Consider the following 24195-nt stretch of genomic DNA (forward strand, 5'->3'; position numbering starts at 1 on the left):
TTCCGAGCGTTCAAATAAAGGAAAACCTCCTGCAAGATACGCCGACGTTACCAGAGCAACGACGCACAGTATCGATGAGCCTAAGAACTACAACGAAGCGATTAACAGCCCCGACAAGTTATACTGGCAAGAAGCGATGAAAGATGAGATGACCTCGCTTAACGAACACCAAACGTGGGATTTAGTTCAACCCCCTCCAGGCAAAAAGGTCATCGGATGCAAATGGACCTTTAAGAAAAAGAAAAATGAAAACGGAATGGAAGTACGATATAAAGCCAGGCTTGTGGCGCAAGGGTTCTCACAACAATATGGCAGTGACTTCGACGAGGTGTTTGCCCCCGTAGTTAGACAGCCAACCCTTCGAACTATGCTGACGATCGCGAGCAGAGAAGGTATGATGGTTAAGCACCTCGACATCAAAACGGCATACCTGTACGCAGAACTTAACGAAGAAATATATATGAAACAGCCACCGGGGTTCGCCACGGATAACGGACTTGTTTGCCGCCTTAGACGCAGTATATATGGTCTTAAACAGTCGGCGCGAGTTTGGAACAAAAAGATAGACGGCGTGCTTCAACAGATGCAGTTTAAACCAGCCGAAGCGGACTCCTGCATGTACGTGCGCAAGCGAAACGGAAAGTCGACATTCATCTTAATTTACGTCGACGATATTGTCGTCTTCTGCCATTCGGAGTGCGAGTTCCAGGAAATCCGTTGCGTGCTACAGAAACACTTCAAGCTATCCAGTCTTGGTGAGCTGCGGCAGTTCCTCGGCATTCAAGTGGAAAAAGTAGGCGACCACTACACACTGAGCCAGAAAAATTACATAGAGAAGCTCGTGACCAGATTCGGACATGAACACGCGAAGACATCGAAAATTCCCCTTGACCCGGCATACGCTAAACAAAAGGAGGAGGAGGAGGAGCTACCTAACAACATTTCCTATAGTAGCTTGGTTGGAAGTTTGTTATACGTTGCGGTCAATACTCGACCAGACATCTGCGTTAGCACTTCACTACTCGGGAGGAAAGTTTCCAAACCGACGAACCGTGACTGGACGGAAGCGAAACGTGTCTTGAGATACCTCAACGGCACAAAGGATTTGAGACTGCACCTAGGCCCCGGAAGCGGAAACCTTGAATGTTTTGTAGATGCCGATTGGGCCAGCGACGAAGGAGACAGAAAATCAAACTCTGGTTTCCTAATCAAGTACGGCGGCGGATTGGTGAACTGGGGTACGCGCAAGCAATCGTGCGTTGCGCTTTCATCGACAGAAGCAGAGTTCATCGCCTTGGCAGAAGCATGTCAAGAACTTCTATGGCATCTAAAGCTATCAAAGGATACTAACGAAGCACATCCTTTGCCAATCGCTGTGTGGGAAGACAACCAGTCCTGCATCAAACTGGCGAAGTCGGATCGCATTGGAAAGCGATCGAAACACATCGATACCAAACACGCATTCGCTAAAGACTTGGTACAACGTGAGATGATCAATGTCAAGTACATCCCGACATCCGAAATGCAAGCGGACATTATGACCAAGCCTCTAGAGCGGGTCAAATTAGAGAGACATCGAAACGCGATGGGGATCAAACCCATTACCGATACCGTCTTCGTTGAGGAGGAGTGTTAGATTCTCAATATGCATCTTTCACAACAAAGACAGGATCGTTTTACATCGGTGTATTACACAGTTTCCTCACACTCTGTCACACACACAATTACACTAACCGCTGTACATAATACAATGCAGAAATAAATAACCATTATAAGTTTGTTAGTCAGTCACGTAGGACGTGTTTTTATTATATCCACGCTCTGTTAATCCAACAAGAACAAGTCGAACGGTTGTGGCTATTTCAGTAACTTGAAAAGTTGAACTTTATTTTTAAACTTAACCCATAAACCCATCACAATTTTAGCACGCAGCAACCAATTGCGGGTTTTATTCATTAATATCCACACCTCCTAGTTTGCATTGCTGTGTTGATTATAATTCGTCAGCTAATACATTTAGTAATGTGACAGCGCTGGTTTTTTTACGTTTTGGAACATGCTCTGCTAATTACAATAAACCAACACGATTTCATCTAATAACAAAAGGCGAAAAGTTAGTTTTGTGATAATCAGCAATGCAAATTGTTACATCATTCCCTGCATGGGAAAAGAGAGCGAGAAATGCAATACTTTTCCACTTTTTCTGTACCTGTTCTGTAATCAATGTGTCTTGTCTATTAATACTGTAAGCCTTATCTAATATCTATGTCTCCTGCTGCCAACAGAGCCAACGGATTGTTGAAGAATTAGAGTAACCTAAACCATTAGTAAACGTCCAAAACAGCGATCACTTTTTTGGTAGCAACATTTCATTATTCAACTAACTTTTCTTGGCTATTCCTGCCGTCCATCCATTTCCCCTATTCTTCCTTCATTTGAGATCGGTAGCACATGTAATCATTCTAAGGGTGTGTCCCACTGCCACCCACAATCTGTTAATCGAATGGCAGAGGGACATCACCAGAACGAGTTACTGACCGGAGGTTCAAGTGCAATTAATCACTGTTCATTTTTTCTATTTTCCTTTTTTTCCTTTACAACAGGTATATCTCTGAGACGGGAGCGGGGCGGCTGAGACCAGCCAGGGACTGATTAATCAAAATATGGTAATTGGTGTTTGAATAGTTCTGATTTGTTTGATAACATTACACACAAGCGCGTTTGATTTCTAGCAGGCATCATCAGTTCAGTGCTCATTTATGGGGTAAATGTTTCACATATTCTGCTTGGATTGTATCATACGTTATTTGAAACTTCGTTTGACGCCCATGTCCCCAACAATTTATTCGTTATTGTTACATTATAACAATTTTAAAATTTTATTTGACATTTATGTCACTAATACGATTGATTTCCTGCCAGTTCAGAGTAATCGCTTAATGCCTATGGTTGCTTGGGTACACTGCCTTGAACGCTCAAATACAGTTCTTATAGCATTATTGTTAGGTTCGCGGAACATATTGAATCTTTTTTCATAATTGTAAGGATACTAAACTGATGCTGCCTGCATCCTTCGGCGTTTGTAGTGTTTTTAATACGTATTCCACAAATCGTTGGATGGAGTCGTTTATTCGTTAACAAACAACGCATAAACGAAAACAAAAACGATGTAATACGTATGATAAAACTTATACAATTATTCGTATAACAGCCAATTATTCTTGGACAGAGGAAGAATAATTAAAAAATAGCACTTTTATATAGGTCCTTAATACCAATACTCGTAACAGAAGTCTCGGCCGAATGAAAAGGCAGCCGCCCCGGCATGGCATAGGTAAGACACCGATCTGCACATATTTCTTATCGCTATCCACCTAACTTAACCAGCAAACACTAATATCTATGTGCGATTTTCTACTCTGTTTCTCTGCCTTCTTCCAGTAACACAACATCGTTCCGATAGTCCCCAGAATTCCAGTTCCGGATCTTCCCCGGTCATGTCTAACAGTAGTTCTAGTCCGGCGCCTCCCTCGAGCAGTCCTAGTCCACAAGAGAGCCCAAAAAACTGTAGTTATATTTATAGAGATTGATTATTAAACAAACCCCAGCCACTTCCGCATAGCATCAGCACCCGTAGTAACAGCAGAGGCGTCGCCCCCATCGGAAGCGCATCTCGGCCGTACGGCGAAGGTGCACTCCATCACGAAGCCCCATCAACAGCAGCAGGAGTTATTCTACGCAATGCTGCAATCAGCCAAAATAGCAACAGCAGCGACGCGAACAGGAAACTAAACCGTCTTTCGACTTCATCCTCGCTCTCTATCATAACGCCGCCCTCGACCCCGAAACGACCCTCGGCGGGTCGCCTCAAGATGGCACTCAGTCTATCGTTGGCGCACAATTTTAACCAGAAGCTAGCCAACTTGAACGATAAGTGGAACGACTTCAGCTTCATGTTGAAGCATAATCCAGTAAAGGGAACAGCGAAAAACGATTCCTACCACTCGATCGAGTCGGCAGTGACCTGCACGGCGGCTGATCTCGAAGCAGGCAATCTAAGTGGCGGAATCGACGAGAATGATTACAATCGAAGGATACAACGCATGGGCACTAGCGGTGGCATTAGCGGTGGCACCAGTGGGGTTGTAGGAAACAGCGGCATCGGTAAGTCCAAGCATTATCAGCTACAACATCAACAACAACAACGACAGAAGTCATATGAACGTCACAGGCAAAGACTGTCACCTCGACGCAACAGCACCAGCGGTGACCCTAAAGAATTCGATGTACTGGTAATGGCACCCATGGACAATTGGGATGATAATGAAAGTTTTTAATCGAAAAAAAGGCTTCCAATGATTGGTTTTCTTAATACTGTAAATTCGCTTGCTGCTTCAGCTGCAATTTGTCGAACAGGCACAAACGCTGAATAACTTATGACAACCTCAGAGGAAACGATACACACAAAAAATCAAGTGACTAAAGCGCGTCAGAAGTAGTTTTTTTCTCAATTTACTTTCCAGGCTTGCTGTTGGAGAGAAAAAGCATCCGCCTAAGTTAGAACATTTACGCAAACGCATCCATCACAAACTGATATTAAACTAAGGAAGTAGGAACTAAAATCAAGTAACTAACGTATGTACATACCGTAAGAACCATAGCAACCTAATGAAATATAAACCACTAGGGATTTTTGCATTATAGCATGCAGTGAGGTGAAATAGGTGAAGCATTTTTTGCTGTAGTATTACGAAACATTAATTCTCAAATCAGTAGGCCATGAGAGCATAACGCAAACTATAGAATTGTACATATACGGAAAACATGAATCGTTTCTTTTTTACTATAATTCTAAGTTCATCATAGAGGAACCTTTCTTCATCAAACATAGTAAGCTTAGTGATGATCGAGATACTAAACACTCGCTCTGATTTCGTCCCAACGCGTTGATTTCGAAACCACCTCCTTTAATGCCAAATCAACAAATCTCATCGTGATATAGAAAACACAAATATTGAATAACGCGTGTGATGGTGCACGAGAGAAAAAGAGAGACACAGCCGTGTGTGGGAACGAAACGCTGTGCTTCGATTGAGCCCGATAGAAAATGATGCAATAAACGACATTGTCCTGGAGGAATGCGCGGATTTGTGAATTCCGATAAAACAAGATTGATCTGAATTTTAGTTACATTTTTTTTTTGTTATGAAAAGTCAAAATTGTTTTTTTTTTTTGCACCTTTTGGTTTGTTGAACTATGTTTTTAGGGGAAATCTTTTATTTTATTGATCGCCTGAAAAAGAAGAAAATGTAATAAATTTTGCGCCCATTGTTAAGCTGGTATATATTGTAATGCGGAGTAGGAAACACTAAATAGTTTTAGCTCGTGTTAAGCAAGTGATCTGAAGCAAATGATGCATTTTTAGACTCGTGGTTTTGAGCAGCTTTTATTTTTGGTTTAGTATACTAGCGGTAACTTCTGTTTATCATTTAATATACATATATTTATTCTGTAAACGACGAGGTATTTTGATTTATGTAAAAGTAGAATATATCACAGTTTTCCTAATTTGAATATTGATATGATATCAGTTTATTGTGCCTTTTGTTGCATTATTGCATTGATTTGTTATATATCAAAGTTTATCTATTAATTTAATTTTGCGTCTCGCCCGATTAAAAAATGAATAGTTGGAATGTTTATAAAAAAACAGCGACAGAATTTGACGACGGTCCATCGAAACAGCAGGTCAAGTTCCGCTTGAAAAATATTGTAGAAAACCCATATGACTTGTTTTTACAGAATCATTCAAAACTTCACAATGACCATTGAATAATAAATGTTCACGTCGAAATTTATAATTCCAGTTTACGTGTAGTTGTGATAAACACAAATACTTTCGAATTTGTTGCAAATTGATAGACTTGTATTGTTGAAAAACAAGTTTGGTCATTAAAATACAATAAAATGTATTGATCCTCATAAATCTATGAGTGAATCAACTGTTCCAGCTGTAAAATCAATGGTTCATTTTTTAACGGATGTTGGGCTGGCGGTTGATTTTCTACATGGCATGTTCTGAACAAAGTTTTTCATTTTTAATTGAACTGTGTTTAAGAGACAATTCATGCAGCTTTCTATTTTCTATTATAAATACTGATTGTGACAGAGTTGATATTTCAAAACAATGCCAACTTCAACGCTACGCACACAATTCTCATCGTTGAATTTTCAATAGGCGAAAATTCTTTCGCGTATAAAAATTGATATTCAAGGTATTTTCGTATATGCGAAACCCGATTCACCCCGATGTTATACCAACGAATCTATACGTCGTCGTCTACACTTTCGTTCGAGTGCAAAATTCGAGCATTCTTTATTCTGGAACACTTGAAATTTCGAACACTAACCATCAAAGCCGTCAACACTACTTACACGTTCTATATTGTTTATAGTATTCATTTCTTAGTAAACGAGACCGTCACACTTGTATAAACAAATTAGAACGATTCTAAACCGAACAGAAGTAATACGAACGCAAGTCGATCGAGTAATGTTCGAAAAATGAACAACTCGAACAAATGATATTCGAGTTCATACGCAACTCGAACGGAATGCAGAATGGAAATTGCACATTCGATCGGAATATTCCGAATCGTTCGACGTACAGAATAGGGGTGATTGTTTATTGTACGCACAAATAGGCAAATGATTGCTAAATTTCCTGAAATTACTGTACGAGTAGGGCGCGCATAAATATGCACAAGTTTGAGTCTGTTATTCAACCAGTTTTTTTTACGTATTAGATGAACAGATGTTGACAAATTTCTACCACGGTAAGAAAAGTATCTCAAAACATTTACCCCCATTCTGTATTTCGATCGAATCGGATTACCTCAATCGCATGTGAAAATTTGCATTCTGTAATTCGATCGAGTGATGCTTTTGTATGGAATCCGATTCGAACGAAATTCAGAATCGGGGTTATGACTTTGATCGTTTGTTGAACGGTACGTTCAATGAAACGTGAACACTTCAGGGTAATCTACGTCTAAAAAGATGTGGAAAATCAACTTTGGTACAAACGCGATCTTGCCTTCTTCAGCTCAAGCCGTGAGATAATTTAGAACATTGGTTGAAAAGTCGTGACCTGACATTTCATTCCCGTCTCTTGAAGGTGCCGTCGAATGGTAGTAATTTTCATCAATAATTCCTTTTTTGTCAGTGGAACTTGGGTGTAACGCAATTAGAGAATGAGATTTCTCTTGAATATGTCGATTATTGTTCTGTGGTTACTTGCCCTGAGCTCCGTTCGTTGTAGTCATCGACATTTTTGTAAAGGCAAAACCTTGGTATTACATTCCTGTAGTGGAATTTGACCTTCTGTTTCAACAGACTTCGCAGCCGATTCAGAGTGTACAGAACCATTGCGTGGCTGGTGCTACGATCCTACTGACACTACGAATCCTTCCAGGTCGGGGCACGAACATACGACAACTGGTTTGTAAGACCAGTGCCAACCGCCAACCCGGAACATTTTTGTACACTTCGAATTTCACAACAGACTGTACTTCAAAACCCTGATCAGATTTCATATGATTTCAGTAGCGCAGTTATTTTTAATTGATTTACTTTTTGACCATTTTGTTGTTATATGGTGACAGATCCGATAAATTCAAATGATCAAACACTACATGGCTCATCGTAACACATCGTTCGTACCTTTAAATATCATAGTACCACCATCAGGCGCGTACCCAGAAAAAAATTTCGGGGGGTGTTTCAGAACATGTTGATCAATTTCCATACAAATGGAACTTTTTATATAATTATTAGAAATTTTTTTATTGTGGAGTCGTTTGTTGAAAATTATTCATTTTTTTTTACTTATTTGAAAAAAAGAGTTTACATAATATCATACTTTTTTGAGTTTCGGAGGGGGGTTGAACCCCTAAAACACCCCCCTGTATACGCGCCTGACCACCATAGATTGAACGTCACATGGCAAACGGTTGTTCAGTTACTATTCAAGTCCATCTGTCCTCACGTGGCCAATGTTATCCTTGTCAAGATTTGAATAACATCGGATCTAGTAATCCAGATTATCGAATCCGCCTACTGAAAAGTATACAAAATGTCAATTCTGCACTCACACTATTAGAAGATGAAAACAAAACCAAAACAGAGAGCAATGCGAGCCTCAACCATTCTCCTACGTCTCAGAATACATTTGCAAACAATGCACCCATCAAATGAAAACTGAAGCTACACTAGAAAATAACGGAACTTGTGCTCCAGTCCAACATTTATACATAGTATCACGTATAAGCGAAACAAAAAAAACGAGAACCCCGGCGGATATCAACCTCCTCCCCGTCAGCGAGGGAGCAAAGGAAGCTGGGCCAACAACTTTACCGAATATTAACGAAAAACTTACAAAAACAGTTGCTTGTGTAGCCGACTCGGGTCTGGCTCGAGTGAAGATGAAAGAGAAGGAAACTTAAGCTACAATGATTAAGAGCAAAACTGTGTGTGCGCGCCTGGTTGGGAGAACTCTGATCTGCGAATGTAAAAATTTGCAGTGCCCGGTACTGCCAGAGGGTGTAAGAACGCAACTAGTAGTAAATAGCAGAAATCACTATGAAAGACTGAAATTAAATTAAAGAAACGTATTCATTCGAAGGAGAAACCAGTAATGTAGCATATATCATGCCGAAAATCATACAATTAGATTACAGATGTGAATCGAACGACAAGTTTGTTTGTTGGTATAGAAAGTGCAGAAAAATAGGTTATGTTCGACATCTAACCAATCAACGCATCGTTTGAGTGTAAGTTTTTTCGATGAAAGTCTTGAGCTCGGTTTAGGATAACAGTCCGAGTCGAAGGTTGGGCGTTGTGATTGCGTTGTTATCATCAAATCTGACTTGTTCAAGCTTTGTTAAGTTGCGTAAATAAGAAAATAAAAAAAAATCCAACAATTTAGTGGTAAATTGTAACTAGTTGTAAAAAGTACAAAGCTAAAGAAGCTACTTAATAAAGCCATTTGTAAAAAGCTACTGAATTTTTGTTAAACGAAGTTTTTTATGAAACGTTTCTGTTTGAATAGACGACGGACTCTGGGAGAAAGCAAATAACTTCTACAGCCTGTATAAATTTAACATGTATCATAAGAAGCGTTGAAGTTTGGATAGTAACCAATTTCGAGCTACAAAATTGTACACAAACTATCATTTGTACCAGTTTTAGTGTAAATATGATTTGCTGAATTACTTTCCATAACGAATAGTTTTTGAGTTTTGCCACTGTAATATAGAGAGATTAGAAAGTTGTTAGTATTTATTATGAGTCACGTTCAGAAATAACAAAACAAAACAAAAAACAAATATTTATTCCACGATTACTTACTGATGAAACTAAGCATTAATAATGAAACAAGGGACGCCAGCATGGAACCTTAAATATGTTAAGGTACGATTATCGCGCAAGATTAGAGAGAAAAAAAGGTTTTGAGCTGCACCACTAAATAAAATCTTTGATTATATTCATATACATAGGTAATTTGCAACGGTAAAGGAAACGAATTGTATGCTACATTTAAAACAAAGCAGGACCGTTTTGGGTTTCCATTTCCCGTACTTTTTTGTTGGTACAAGAATTACGACACTATCAATCAACCAATAAGTTTTTGCAATAACAACTTCGACTTATTCGTATTTTTTTAGTAGTGTTTTTCGATTTATTTTGTGTCCGGCTTTTTAATAAAATTTACCTGGGCTTGTGACAGATTCCGCCGGCAAACACAGTTAACTAATGCTTTGATGATGGATAAATGTGTTTAGGATATTTCCCAGTGTGATTGTGTAAAATAAGCAGGACTTATTTTACTTAAATCCGTGGACGTATTTTCCAATCCTTTCATCACTAGATAACGTAGTTGATGGCGTTAACTTGTCACTAGTGTTCTGAGATATACGAACTTGTCATCAACCTAGGCTAAATTGCCAGTTAATTTTCGTTTAGAGTCCAATGGACTACACTTTCACTAGACTACCAATAATAACCTTGTGGTGCAACAACACTGAGTCACATCAATATGGATGATGTTAGTTCCGTACATATTCGCAATTCGCAAAACAAGTCAAAAGTTTCTAAAACTGAATATGCACATTACACACCACGAAACCTAGGTTACTGTACCCACTTGAATACTTAAGCTAACTTGCTTCTGTTTTTTAAAAGTACTTATTGACTAAATAAGTTTTAAAAGCTCCAACTCTATTTTACGAACAACTGAATTCAATGACGTTTCAATTTAGCATTATTTTTTAAAAACTTTTTAGGTAGTCGAAAGAAAATAATACTTTTAAGGTTTACATAACCTTCTTTTGTTCGTTGATTTTTCAAACGAAATTCCAATGTGTTTTTTTTGTGGAATACCTTTCTCAATTCTTCTACCAGTAGTACTGTCGAAGTCATTGGTTAAAAAAAAATTTCAGGGTTTCCGGTCATTAAATTATTTTCATTTTAATCTCTTTTCTGCAAATTTATATTCATTTGCTTGAGAAGCCATAAAATGCATTGAAAATAATTCTGCAATCAAATTCCTTGCTCTCTATTTTGGGTTTTTTTTGATGATACCCATGATATTTTACATTTCAGATTCTCGAAATATATCCATTTTTCGTCACCAGTTATAATCCGATTAAAAAAAAACTATCTTTCGTAGCATAGAATGAGCATTTCACACTGATTTTTTTCACTTCTCCGTAGAAGGACTTCTTTCCGTTTGCTTGGAGCTTTTCCTATGGTTCTCAGTGTGCAGTGCTTTTTTGTATTATTTTCATCAAATACCCCGGTGGATGTTGTCGATCCGCATCGGCCCGATCATCGGGCCGATTATCGGACCGATTGAGCACGATATAGGGCCGATTGTAGCGCTTCGATCGGCCCGTCATCGGACAATTCTGCACCATTTGCATCAATCGCGTCGACCTAAAAAAGCTTTATGTTTACATTATGTATCGCTAGAGAAACAGAGCGAAGGAATATCAAACAAGGCATTTTCGAGCCGACGTCTCCCCGATAGGGTGTGCAAGAGTGTTAAACATTCTTTTGTCTCGATCATGGAGGCTTTAACCTTTAGGTCATTCGTCTCTTAGGGCCAGAAAAACTCTGGCCCTATGTTTGAGGTTGGAAATCCAACCCTGATATATCTCATCACCTGAGTATTGGATATCCGCTCTCTGCTTTGGTATATCTTCACTCTTTTGTTCTACCGATACACTATGTAAGCTCGAAACGCAATCAAAAGCTTTCGTGCACGATGCGTCCGATGTTCGAATTTACTGGGAATTCGAATTTTTAAACTTCGGTTAATAATATAAAAAACGTCAGTTTCGAAAGAACTTTTGACGGTTGAAGAAAGAGCGTCATAAGTCTCTACAAGAATTTGATGACTTTCCGATGCCGATATCTTTTGATCAAACATGAATATGATCACATGACGCAAAAGCTTTTTCGGCTCGCAATTCGTCATATCGAACACAAAACAAATACATGTTTTTAGCTGGAAATCCAGTAAACAAATACGAGCTGCTGCACGGATAAAAATCTATTACCGGTACCATGATTTTTTAATCATGAAATCATAAACCATGCCTTCTCATGAAATTTCAAAAGCAAAATGATTGATATAATAAAAATTTTCATGAAAGATGTGTTATTGTTCATGATACCAATCATTTTGCTCATGGAATCATGACTTATTATTCATGATAGACATGATTAATGATTTCATGATTTTTAATCATGGTACCCGCAATGGATTTTTACCCGTGTGAAGAACGGGGTTAATAAACATAATATCGCCTTAGGATCGAAACTTACTTACGTCGTTTTCGCTTGATGTCGAACCTAACTTTGTCAAAACGTTTGTTTGAAGCCAGTTTTGAACCTAATTTTCACGTGATTGACAGGTCCGGATAAAGACGGTCGCCATAGGGCGCAAAGATCAAGGGGCGCCGAAATTCAGAAATTTGGAAAACGATTTGTTTTTCTTGATTTTTTTGAATGTAAAAAGTGGAATGTGCAGTGGAAGGAATAAATAAATAAAGGATCATTTTTATGATTACTCTTTGCGGAATGATCAATTAGGTATGGAGCGTAGATGATTCACAACAAAATTTGCCTAAACCAAAAATGTATCTTGAGCCAGCCCTGGTTATTGTACTGGAATTCGAGACATTTTTGAATCTGACCTTATACCAGACTTGCTCACAGCTTTGTTACTTTTAAATGCCAATCCAACACAGTTTCGTGAAAAGTGATTGTTTGATGAAACTACCCTAGATTAGTTTCCAGCAACTTCAGAAATGGCTGCATAATTTATGCCAGTTTCAAAATTTAAATCAGGAAATTTAAAAAAAACTGAAATCCTCGGCAGCGTTTCACCCGTGTTTCAAATATAGATACAATAGCAGTTTTAAATTTGACAGTGGAATCAGATCAGATCTAATTGGCTCAAGTGGCACGTTCCCCTAGTTATTTGGAGATTTGTGCCTAAAAAAACGGTTTTCACACTGATTCAATCGAGTCATGTCAGTATTTATGCATATATTTGTGTATTGGAATCGGCTTTATTTTCTGGCATGAGAAAAATTTAAGCACTAGTCGAAGTTGTTATTGGAAATACAGCAAGCAGTCCCATTCACGATCATTTTCTCTACAATAACGCTACTCTATAACCATTCCTGCCGTTTTGCTAGCTCAACTGAAATCATGTGCGATTCTATCATGCATGAGACAAATAGAGAAATCCTCGTTCAAATGGGTAAATATTCACCATAACAAAAGAATGAACTGAAGAAACTAGTCAACCAGTATTAGGTTTTATAAGATGGCATCATAAATTCAAACATGAATGAACACGTAAACAAACCATCATCAGATGCCAAATGATGTCGTGTAAAACCTAATAAAGGAAATCCGATTCGACCACATTCCAACACATCCTGTACAACATGCCCGACCCATTTGCGTATGTGGCCAAAATTTTAGTTTTACAGATTATTGCAATTTGCTGCTTTGTACAACTCATAAACAAATTAGATACTATTTATTTAATACGCTTCGCTCCGAAAAAAAATTATCTGTGATGGCCACCGACCAAATTATATTGTGCGAAAATTAAACCTTCTCCCGATCAGAAGCGGATTTTATGAAAATCCTTTGTAAGAAAAAGATGAATGCTACGCTAAGCGCTTTTCCCCCCTCCCAAAATGCAATGCTAAAATACGTAACACAAAGGAGACGGCATCATTTTCGAAAGGGTGGCCATCCTTTTGCTAATAATATAGCAAAGTCTAACACAGTTTCTTCTTTATCTAAAAACAAAAAAAAATACGAGTACTATAGAAAACTTTCTAATAAATTCTAAAATCGAAAACTAAAAAAACAAAAATATACACATTGTATGAAAGGTAAGGAGTGAAAATGCTATTATATTAATACACTATTAAAACTAGTTTCTTTTTTCAACACAAACTTATAATAGTGCGACCTTCTTGCAGAAACAAAAAATGTAGGTTGGACAAATAAAGGTAGGACTGAATGGAACATGTGATCTTGTAAAAATTACACACACACACATTTGAAATCAAGTTTTCAATCAGAAGTACCATAATGGCAGGTTAGCGATACATATATTCGACAGATGAAGAGTGACAAAACGCACTTACTAAACCCAACCATAGGAATATCTTCCGCAACCTCCAAAAATACTGCTTTGACTGATTCCGTACGAAAATACACACAGTCAAACGTCCCATTTTTTTATTGTTTCATTCTGATCATTTTTCATTTGTTTTTTAAACATAAATGGGCGTTTTTAAACAGACAAATCCAATCGATAATTTGAGGTGATCGATTGTAACAAGACACATGCAAGAGAGCTATTAACGCAGGAGAACATATTGAAAATGCGAAAATATTATTAAGATAATTATATAGTGATTAACAAACTGGAGAAAAAATTAGTAGTTATTGATTTCAGCATTTATTATACACATTATCGATTAAAATCATCTACCAACAAACATCACAACAAAATGAGACAAAGAATGAAAAGCATGAACATTTCATTTGGACCGATGTGAGAGTTGCTCCAAAATGAGCTGTGGATGAATGCCTCCAAAGTGGGGTGGCTGTTCCATCTTCAGTAATGAATGAAAAAAAAACAGTGAAATACAATTTTTTGAATTAAGTGAAAAACATTATACATAAGATAAGACGAACTTGAGGAAAGCAACTAGAAAAATGTAATAACTTTGAAACTAGAAATAAAATAATTGAAAAAGTTAGCAAAAATGTCAATGCATGTGCTGATATATCACATTACCGAAACTAGACGAACAAACGATTTGTAATCTTTTGAAGTTATTTCAGAAATGTCTACTATAACGAGTTCTTTTACACGGATAAAAATCCATTACCGGTACCATGATTAAAAATCAGGAAAATCATGAAACATGTCTTCTCATGAGATCATAACTATTATTATTGATAACATGGGCGAAATTATTATTCACGGAAATTTTTATGAGAGGTTTGCTTATAAAATGATCAATAGGCATGATCTCATAAGAAGACATGTTTAATGATATTCAAAATTTCTTCATCATGGTACAAGCTGAGAAATGGAGCATGTTTAAAATAACGAAGGAGTTTGTAATTTTCTAAATTTGATTTATGTTGATTTCAAGTTAGAATATCTCTGTTTGACATGAATCGAAATTTTGGTCCAACCAACCGAAAAACATATTAGTTCCTACTAATTTTATAGTTGAAGTAAATTCAAATACAAATAATAATAACCCTAAGTCCCATACAAACGAACCGCCAATGTTTGATGCACAGCATGAACAAGTAAGCCTAGCCTTCCATTGCGATAGTTTGAAAATGTGGAAGGAGATCGTTTCTGGCAACGCTGTATGCTAGTTGCTATGCACGCTCTTTCAACATAACTAATGGTTTGAGCGACGACACGACCAGACACTCCGAAGAAAAATCGGAATAAAAAGTGATCGTGAGCGATTTACCACCAGTTACCATAAGTATAGTGACCCCTTGAAAATGACAAAAACTAACTATTCGAGCAACACTGTTTAAGTTGCTATGAGCTAGTTACCAAGGAGCACCAGAATAAATAAACAAACAGTTTGAAACAGTTGTGGAATAATTCCACATTTCATGGTTATTAAAAATCTTGCAAAAAACTGCAAAAAATAACAGTAATTCATTCGAGGGCTGAATTGTATATAAAGTTTGTCAAACGCCGATGCTTGGTGAGTGTAAATGATATTCTAATTCGTATAAATGAATTTCTAATCGCTTTGTGTTTTTAGTTCGACCTCGAAAAAAGTTCTCTGGAACCAAATACTTAGGAAGCAAAGCTAAAAACTTTAAATGAGTTGATTGAAAAGTCCCGATTGAGTACGCAAATGCAGGAAATTCTTGGGACATATATACTTTTAGAGCGTTATTTCATGGAAGAAAGCGTCCTGAAAGCGATAATTTTGTACAGCATTGAAACGGGGCAGCAATGCTCCAGCATGTTGGATGATGTATTTTTCATTATTCGGAAGTGCATTCGACGTGGAACGTGGAACGCAATCGCTAGACGGAGTGTGTGCTGTTGTTAATAACGCTGCTAGTTGCTTGGAACTAGACTTCATAAATGCTTTGAAATCACCTCTGAAATCTGGTTACCCTACCGGTTACATAGATCTAGCCCAATCGGCACTTCAAAGTTCAATCTAGCAAGGGCGATTACAAACTAGTGACGTTGAACCGGCACGTGCAAAATTTTTTTAAACCTCGTTTGCATCCGTGGGTTGACCAATTTAGTTTTAGTTTTTATGCTTAATTAAATGAATATATTCCCCCTGAAGATAACACACGAGAAGTTTTTTATTGCCTTAAACAACCAAAATCAGATTTTTAGTAGTGAATAATTTGCGTTGCGGGTACGGTACGCCACTACGAATTACATATTCGTTATGAGACAAGTACTCCAAAAGTGTCGCGAATACAACGCGCCAGCTGCAAAGCTGAAGATTATGCAGCTATGGCAGATCTCTGAAAGAATAAATTTAATACCTGCCAGCGGGCAAACTACACTCAGTGGTTTCGTTTTAAGTGAGAATCTCTTGTTTTTGTTTACATTTATTTTGTGGTTACCAAGGCTACTAGTAACTGTTATTCAAAATCAATAATTTACCAACTTGTGTTGCCAGTTCGTACATTTTTTCAAGCGATTCCATTTTGACATTACCAGTTACTGAGGGGTAGCTCGATTTACGATACAGTTTTAAAAGCGAGTGGCAGGTCGTGTCGTCGGTTTGAGTTTCGATTACTCAAATTTATAAACTAGAACAATATGTCAAAATTTGAGTATGGATTTGAGTAAAGTAAACTCATTGCATGAGTTCTCCCGCATTTATTCATACATTAGAGTAAGCGTTGAGTTTTTAAACATTTGAGTGAAAAAAATATTTCTTGCAGCTCAGAGCGTTTTCATTCTCGGAACATTCTTATCGAAATAAAGAATGCAAGAATACGTCGTTTTTCATTGCCGTTTCTAGATCCGGTTTTGAAAACATGAATCAACGTCAATCATCGATATTTTGTGGTTTCAGTTATGCTTAGTCAAAAGCCCAACATAAGGATATCAAAATAATTCAATTTTGACTCCAAACCGTTCAAAAGGAAACGGTTTTGAATCACTATTTTGCGCATTCAAAAGAAAGAAGAATAACTTTGTATATGAAAATAACAAAGAAAAGTTTCTTCATTTTGAGAGCAAGGAACTCAAATTTTGAGTTGAACTTACTCAAATTTTGAACAAAATATTTTTTTCTTATTTTGAGTAAAAATTACTCGAGTCTTGACAATTTCGTCCCTTAACTCAAAAATGAGTAGATAGGTGATAACTCAAGTTTAGGGTGCGGTGCAAAACAAACTTGTTTGTTTATGTTTATCGTTGCTGTATTAAACTGCAGCAATCAGTCTCAATATCGCCGGCACTAGCACAAAAGATGAGAAATGAACACAAACACCGACGAATCTACAAATGTCAATACAATCGAATATACAATCCGCTAGGTTTTTTTTCAAATAAAATTTTGTTAGGCTCATTTGCTTTAGCTTAACGTGGCCGATTGTCTTGTTGTTAGGGAGAGAGGAAGGGATTCCGTATTACGGGGCGGCATACTCCCCTATAGTTAGTAAAGGAACATAGGGAGTGTGGGACCTACACAGTATTGAATTGAAATTTGAATACATCATTGGTTTGTGGCATACATCTTTTAGACACATTTTGCGTTTGACGAATCTTCATGTTTTTCAGCTTGTAGCTAGGAAGAGATTATTCTAGATTGGGATGCTTGTTGGTGTGACGTTTTTGGGTAGCTTCCAGCAACTCAGTCAGTTCAAGGCAGGTGCATGCTCCGAAGCATCGTTAACACAGGCTATACTTCCAGCAACGTAAAGAAGAGTGCGGTAGAGCTGTAGACGAGAAAAAGATAGGGAGAGCACTAAATTTGAGCATTGATAGATTTTAAGAAATTGTAGATGAAAGTTATATAAGAAAAATTTCGAGTTGCCAAGACGTCGCGGACTGCTACGAAGGGTGGTATACCTCGGGCCCGAAGGTGAGTTGGGACCTGGCATCACAATACTCGACACACATCCAAACAACATGCTCGATGTCATGATAACCCTCACCGCAAACGCAGACACCACTCTCGCCAAGCCCCACACGACGGAGATGCGCGCTGAACATATAATGATTAGACATAAGCCTTGACATTACACGAATAAATTCTCGGCTCACGTCTAACCCCCAGAACCAAGCTTTCGTCGATATCTGTGGAATTATTGAGTGTAACCATCGTCCCAGAGTTCCACTATTCCAAGTATATTGTCAGCTGACTAAAGTTTTCTGACGACAACAACTGAAAAATTCATTGAAGCAAATTGGTCTTTCATAAATGTCACCTTCTAGTGCGCACCTTGGCTAGTGAGTCCGCCCTCACATTCCCCGTATGGAACAATGTGAAGGGACCCAAACCAAGGTAATCTGGTATGATTTTTCAGATAGAGCACTCAATTGTTCCCGTATTTTCCCCAGGAAATACGGTGAGTGCTTTCCAGGCTTCACTGAACGGAGAGCCTCAATCAAGCTGAGGCTGTCCGTTACAATGAAGTAGTGATCTGTGGGCAGAGTGTCAATGATCTCAAGGGTATACTGAATTTCAGCTAGCTCTGCGACATAAACTGAAGCTGGATCATTGAGTTTAAAGAAAGCGGTGAAGTTTTCATTGAATATACCGAAGCCAGTGGACCCATCGAGTTTTGATCCGTCAGTGTAGAACATCTTCTCACAGTCGACTGATCTAAAAACAATTTTGGGATCACTTGAAGCGTATGGGATCCGAATTTCCACGATGTATGGATGGATGGATGTATGGATTTCCATGGATGTATAAAAAAATACAGTAGGATTAGAAGTATCCAAGAGTTGAACACGGTTAGAAACAAACGAAGAAGGATTTGTATTCTGAGCCCTGTAATCAAAATACAAGGACATTAAACCGGTTTGTGAATTAGGCTTGACAAGCTTTTCAAAGTTTTCTATCACCATCGGATTCAAGATGTCGCATCGGATTCGCAGTCGATATGAGAGATCCCAGAATCTGTTTTTCAACGGTAAGACGCCCGCCAGCACTTCAAGACTCATCGTATGAGTTGATTACATGCAACCCAAGGCAATACGCAAACAACGATACTGAATTCTTTCCAGTTTAATGAAATGAATATTCGCTGCGGAGCGAAAACAGAAACATCCATATTCCATTACTGACAATATCGTCGTTTTGTATTGTCGCTGCAGCACTAACCTGCAATTCGCTGGACAGTCCAGCGCAGCGACGATTCCGAGCGACGTCAGTTGAACTGTCATTTGCTATTCATCAACTGATAGAATCATGTTACATCATGTATATTTTGTTGTCTTGATAATGAATGACGTGCTTTAACATAAATGAATAAATTTTCTTGCCTCCACTAACGGAGCACATAACATAGAAGTATCACTTTCTGTATGCACTTTAAGTTGATAATGAATGTTTAGGAATCAATTGGTTTGAGACTGAATGTTACGAGGTAGTGAATTTCGAACAAATATAAATGATTAATGTATTGCATGGCAGTCTACATAGCATTGGTGTACAATGAACTTCGCTGGAGGGATATAATCAGGCGAGAGAGACGTCGCTTCTGATTTTTTTCTGCAAGCACAATACAACCTGATCAGGTCTCCTGGGTGAGAGCCCCACCAAGTTCCGGTTATTGTACGAAGGAAAATGATTCTCTGTAGGCATTTTCGTTTCCGATACCTAATGTGACATCCCCAGGTACCTTTGGAATCGAACCAGATCCCGTGATATTTAAATGTGAAGACCTGAGCTATGGTTTCACCCCCTAGTTGAAGCTGTAAAAGTGCTGGCTCTCGCTTCCTCGGAAATACAACAAGCTCAGTTTTCTCGGTCGAGAATGCGATACCCAGTTGAAGAGCCCATGTTGATAAGTTGGCAAGAGTATCTTGTAACGGGCCTTGCAGATCGCCCGCTTTGGGTCCTATAATGGACACAACGCTGTCGTAGGCAAGTTGTCTTAGCGTGCAAGATGTGTTGATACATTTATCGATGTCGTTTACGTAAAAATTGTATAGGAGGGGGCTTAAACATAAGCCCTGAGGAAGACCCATGTAACTAAATCTTAATGTTGTTAAATCACCATGCTCGAAATGCATGTGTTTCTCAGACAATAGATTAGATAAAAAGTTGTTTAAAACAGGTGAAAGACCAGCATGATGCAACTTATCAGATAGAATTTCAAAGGAAACTGAATCAAATGCCCCCTTGACGTCGAGGAAAACTGATGCCATTTGTTCTTTACGAGCAAATGCCATTCGAATTTCTGTTGAGAGCAAAGCTAGACAATCGTTCGTTCCTTTGCCCCTGCGAAAACCAAATTGTGTATCTGAAAGCAAGCCATTAGTTTCGACCCAATTGTCTAGACGAAAGAGGATCATTTGCTCCAACAATTCCCGAATACAGGAGAGCATAGCGATCGGCCGATACGAGTTGTCATTATCCTGGTTTTTGAATAGCGATAACCTTCACTTGTCTCCAGTCCTATGGTACAATGTTAACCTCAAGAAACATGTTGAATAAATTCAATAAGCGTCTTTTAGCAGAATCAGGCAGATTTTTCAACAAGTTGAATTTAATTCTGTCTAACCCTGGGGCTTTATTGTAACATGATGAAAGTGCAATTGAAAACTCCATCATTTAAAAAGGGTGTTTCGTTCGAGCTCGATGTTGGGACTTGGTATAACACCTTCTGTTGTGGGACAGAATCAGGGCACACCTTCTTGGCGAATTCGTATATCCAGATATTTGAATATTTCTCACTTTCGTTTGCGTGATTACGATTGCGCATGCGTAGTGCCATATTCCAAAGATTGCTCATTGCTGTTTCTCTCGTTAATCCGTCAACAAACCGTCGCCAATAACCGCGTTTATTAGTTTTAATCAAACTTTTCATTTTGAGTTCTAACGCCGCGTATGTCTGGTAATTTTCAGGTGTTCCGTTGGTTCTAAACGCGATGAAAGCTGATGCTTTTTTCTCTTTCAGCTCTGAGCACTCTTTGTCCCACCACGGGTTGGGGGAACGAATGTTAGTTTTCGCGCCGGGTATATGTTTCGTCTGCGATTGAATTGCGGTGTCGAGAATCAAACCAGCCAAAAATGTATATTCTTCCTCCGGAGAAAGCTCCTGTGATATATCTAGTTTCTCAGATATCGAGTTCGCGTAGCTTTTCCAATCAATGTTTCGTGTGAGATCATACGAAACATTGTTTGTCTCCGATGGTCTTAGACCACTGGTGATTGAAACCAAGATCGACAAGTGATCACTATCGTGAGGATCATAGATTACCTTCCACTTGCAATCTAACTGTAGCGAAGTCGAGCAAAGGGATAAATCCAACGCACTTGGTTGTGCTGGCGGTCTAGGGTACCGTGTAATTTCTCCCGTGTTAAGAAAGGTCATATTGAAGTTGTCACACAGATCTTGGATTAGCGAAGAGCGATTATCATCATATAGGCAGCCCCATCCCGTACCATGGGAGTTAAAGTCTCCTAAAACTAACCGTGGTGTGGGAAGAAGTTCCATGATGTCTGCGAGTAGTCGATGCCCTATCGAGACTGGGAGGAATGTAGATGGAAGCTATACATAGATCTTTGCCTTTAATATTGATTTGGCAAGCAAGAACTTCAACTCCTGGTATCGAGGGGAGATTAATTCTATAAAATGAATAGCACTTTTTGATTCCTAAAAGTACCCCTCCATAAGAGTCGTCCCGATCCAGGCGAATAATATTGTAATTGTGGAAGTCTAAGGTTATGTTAGAAGTAAGCCATGTTTCACACAGGCAAAATGCATCGCAGTTACGAGTATTTAGCAGGTATTTGAAAGAATCAAGTTATTATAGTTTCCCAAACCTGGTGGAATTTGCTTCGGTTCAGAGTCAGCACTTTTCGTTTCTTTTTGATTATTCTGCGGCGAAGACAGTCTAACGCCTTTACGAGGAAGCTCGGGAGAGACCGAGTTTGGTCTTTTCCTGCTTCCTCCAGGCAATGGGTAAGATGTTCCTTTGCCGGGGTCGTCAGAGCTACCTTCATCAACTGGCAAGAGAGAAAACGGGTTCTCAGGGTGCGATGAAGCCGTTTTTTTTAATATCTCCGCGTAAGACCGCTTCGAACGCTGCTTCATGGAGACCTTTAGTTTTTTTCCCGGAATCGTCCTCATGGGCCTCTCCACATTTATCGCATCGCGGTTTATTGCAACAGAAGGTGGCCGTATGTCCAAACTGTTTGCAATTGGAACAGTGCATCGCCCGTGGTACATACATGCGTACAGGTAGACGAATCCCTCCCACTACCAACTAATTTGGGAGCGCAGATCCGGCGAAGGTCACGCGAAATGAGTCTGATGGGTAGAATTTACCGTCTATCGATTTGGAGTGCAATTGTTTTCATTCCAGTATTTTCACTGACTGAAGGTCGGGGTTTTTGAAACGACCTACTCAGTCCTTCATCAGATCTTCGATTGTCAGGCTCTCATCACGGACCACATCGTCGATTTCCACAACACGAGACGGGATGTACACGCGGTACTCCCTCGTGAAAAGCTCACAAGCATCAATCTGATTTGCTTGCTTCAGGTCGGACACGACGACGCGCAACTTGTTTGGCGACACTTTGTCCATAGATTTTATTGCCGAGTAATGCTTTGTCAGATCTCGAGCAATATTCATAACTCGAAGAGATTTTAATATGGGCCGAAAGTATACCACCCACGGACCCCCCGAGACATCCTCCTGATAAACTTTACGACAAGGAGTTGGTTTCTCAGAGGAGGGAACGGAATCATCCAGTTGTGACATCTCGTATTCAGAGTCTAAAAGCTCTACTTATTCATCCACATACGAGGAATCCTCCTCTGGACCATCTCCATCGCCATTGGTAGTCATATTTTGTGTGTGGGAGCAGTGGAATCTCCCACACTTTTGAAGGTAGTAGGAAAAGCAGAAGTGAAAAAATTTAGAAAGTAGTAGAAAGAATAAAAAAGTTTTAAAGGTACTTAACTAGTATGGCACGATGAGCTGTTGGATGATTTAATCCTTCGTTCCTTTTTGCGTAACCTTGAAGTATATCCACCGGTCGACTTGTAGATCGCAAACAATTGCGGTGTTATTGCCCAATAGTGCTCGATGAAACAAAAGAATTCACTGCTGCTACCGATGCGACGTCTCTGCACAAAACTTGCTTTGCCACAATCTTCGCTGCTATATTAGAGTGCTTATACTTCAGCCCTTGCTGAGATAAGTGTAGAAGAGATGTCGATTATAAAAACGCGTGTTTGCTTATCGAACACTCGGATACGAATTAATCCGCTAGTTTTATTAATCACGATATGAATTACCTTCACAGTACATTGGTGTAATTAGTAATAAAAAAAACTAGTAGTGAACCATGTCTCGTTTTTGTATATCTTCATTTTACTCCAGTTTTAACTGTAGAAGTCGTTCACCTAGGTGTGAGATCTATTTATTCCGTGTGGCTCCTTCTTTTGCAATATGGAGACGCATGGTTCACAACAAAAAAACGGCGGTTACAGTACATTGGTGTAATTAGTAATAAAAAATACTAGTAGTGAACCATGTCTCGTTTTTGTATATCTTCATTTTACTCCAGTTTTAACTGTAGAATTCGTTCACCTAGGTGTGAGATCTATTTATTCCGTGTGGCTCCTTCTTTTGCAATATGGAGACGCATGGTATACAACAAAAAAACGCCCGTTACAATGATTCATGATCAACCACGCGGCTCCTCTAATGTGCGAACGCAGAGTGTTAAACATATTTACCAGTTCGTTTCAACCTAAATTATTCATAGTGGCTTAACCATTCTAGATTATTGTTTAACTTACATTTCGCTTGTAATCTTGATTCTCAGATAAAAACTGTTTGTTTATTCATTTTTCACTATAATAAACAGTAACTATGGTGAACTTGTTCTTACTCTTCAGCGTTGCAAGTTTTATAGAAAATTCGTTAAAGTACATTGTCACTCTGACAGTGTAACATGACAGGTCGATGACAGTGTACTGCACGATGCAAAATGTGTCCTTGAAAATTTGTCGAAGCATTCCGTATTATAATTTGTATTTGCCCGAACCTCGGCTGTTAGCCTATTTCGAAGTGTGGACAGATGGGTAAAATTGTGTACTCTATATTTGCTTCGTCATTATTGTTTTTCTGGCTAGCGCGGGAGTAGTATCGGGTACTAAGATGAGAGAATATTACAAATTTAATAGTTTATTTGCAAGCTACCTGTAAGTCCATATAACAGAATGCAATTCTGGGTTTTAATTTCTAGATTGTTTATAGAAAAATAACAAAACCTATTTCTCGCTTAATTTTTCAAAAGGGTGTATAAGCAAGTGACAGTTTCTCTTTGTTTACTTTCGTTTCTTTTAATTACCAAGCGGTTTCCACGTTTATCA

At 38.7% G+C, this 24195-nt stretch overlaps 1 protein-coding gene across 6 annotated transcripts in view; it reads left to right on the top strand.

Moving 5' to 3' along the window:
- The window catches only part of LOC131426934 (semaphorin-1A), a 530738-nt gene extending 525222 nt beyond the window's left edge, over positions 1-5516 (top strand). For 3 of the 6 annotated variants that reach the window (XR_009229208.1, XR_009229211.1, XR_009229210.1), the window contains 3 exons: positions 2604-2666; positions 3252-3334; positions 3442-3520. Coding sequence is in view for 1 of the 6 variants with exons in the window: in XM_058589724.1 (XP_058445707.1) it covers positions 3265-3334; positions 3442-3590 (219 nt within the window). In the remaining 5 variants the exon portion in view is untranslated. Of the gene's footprint in view, positions 1-2603; positions 2667-3251; positions 3335-3441 lie in introns of all 6 variants that reach the window. The other 3 variants (XR_009229209.1, XR_009229212.1, XM_058589724.1) reach the window with 2 other exon arrangements.
- Positions 5517-24195: the final 18679 nt, after the last annotated feature.

The sequence above is a fragment of the Malaya genurostris genome, chromosome 2, assembly GCF_030247185.1.
Source record: "Malaya genurostris strain Urasoe2022 chromosome 2, Malgen_1.1, whole genome shotgun sequence".
NCBI classification, from domain to species: Eukaryota; Metazoa; Arthropoda; class Insecta; order Diptera; family Culicidae; genus Malaya; species Malaya genurostris.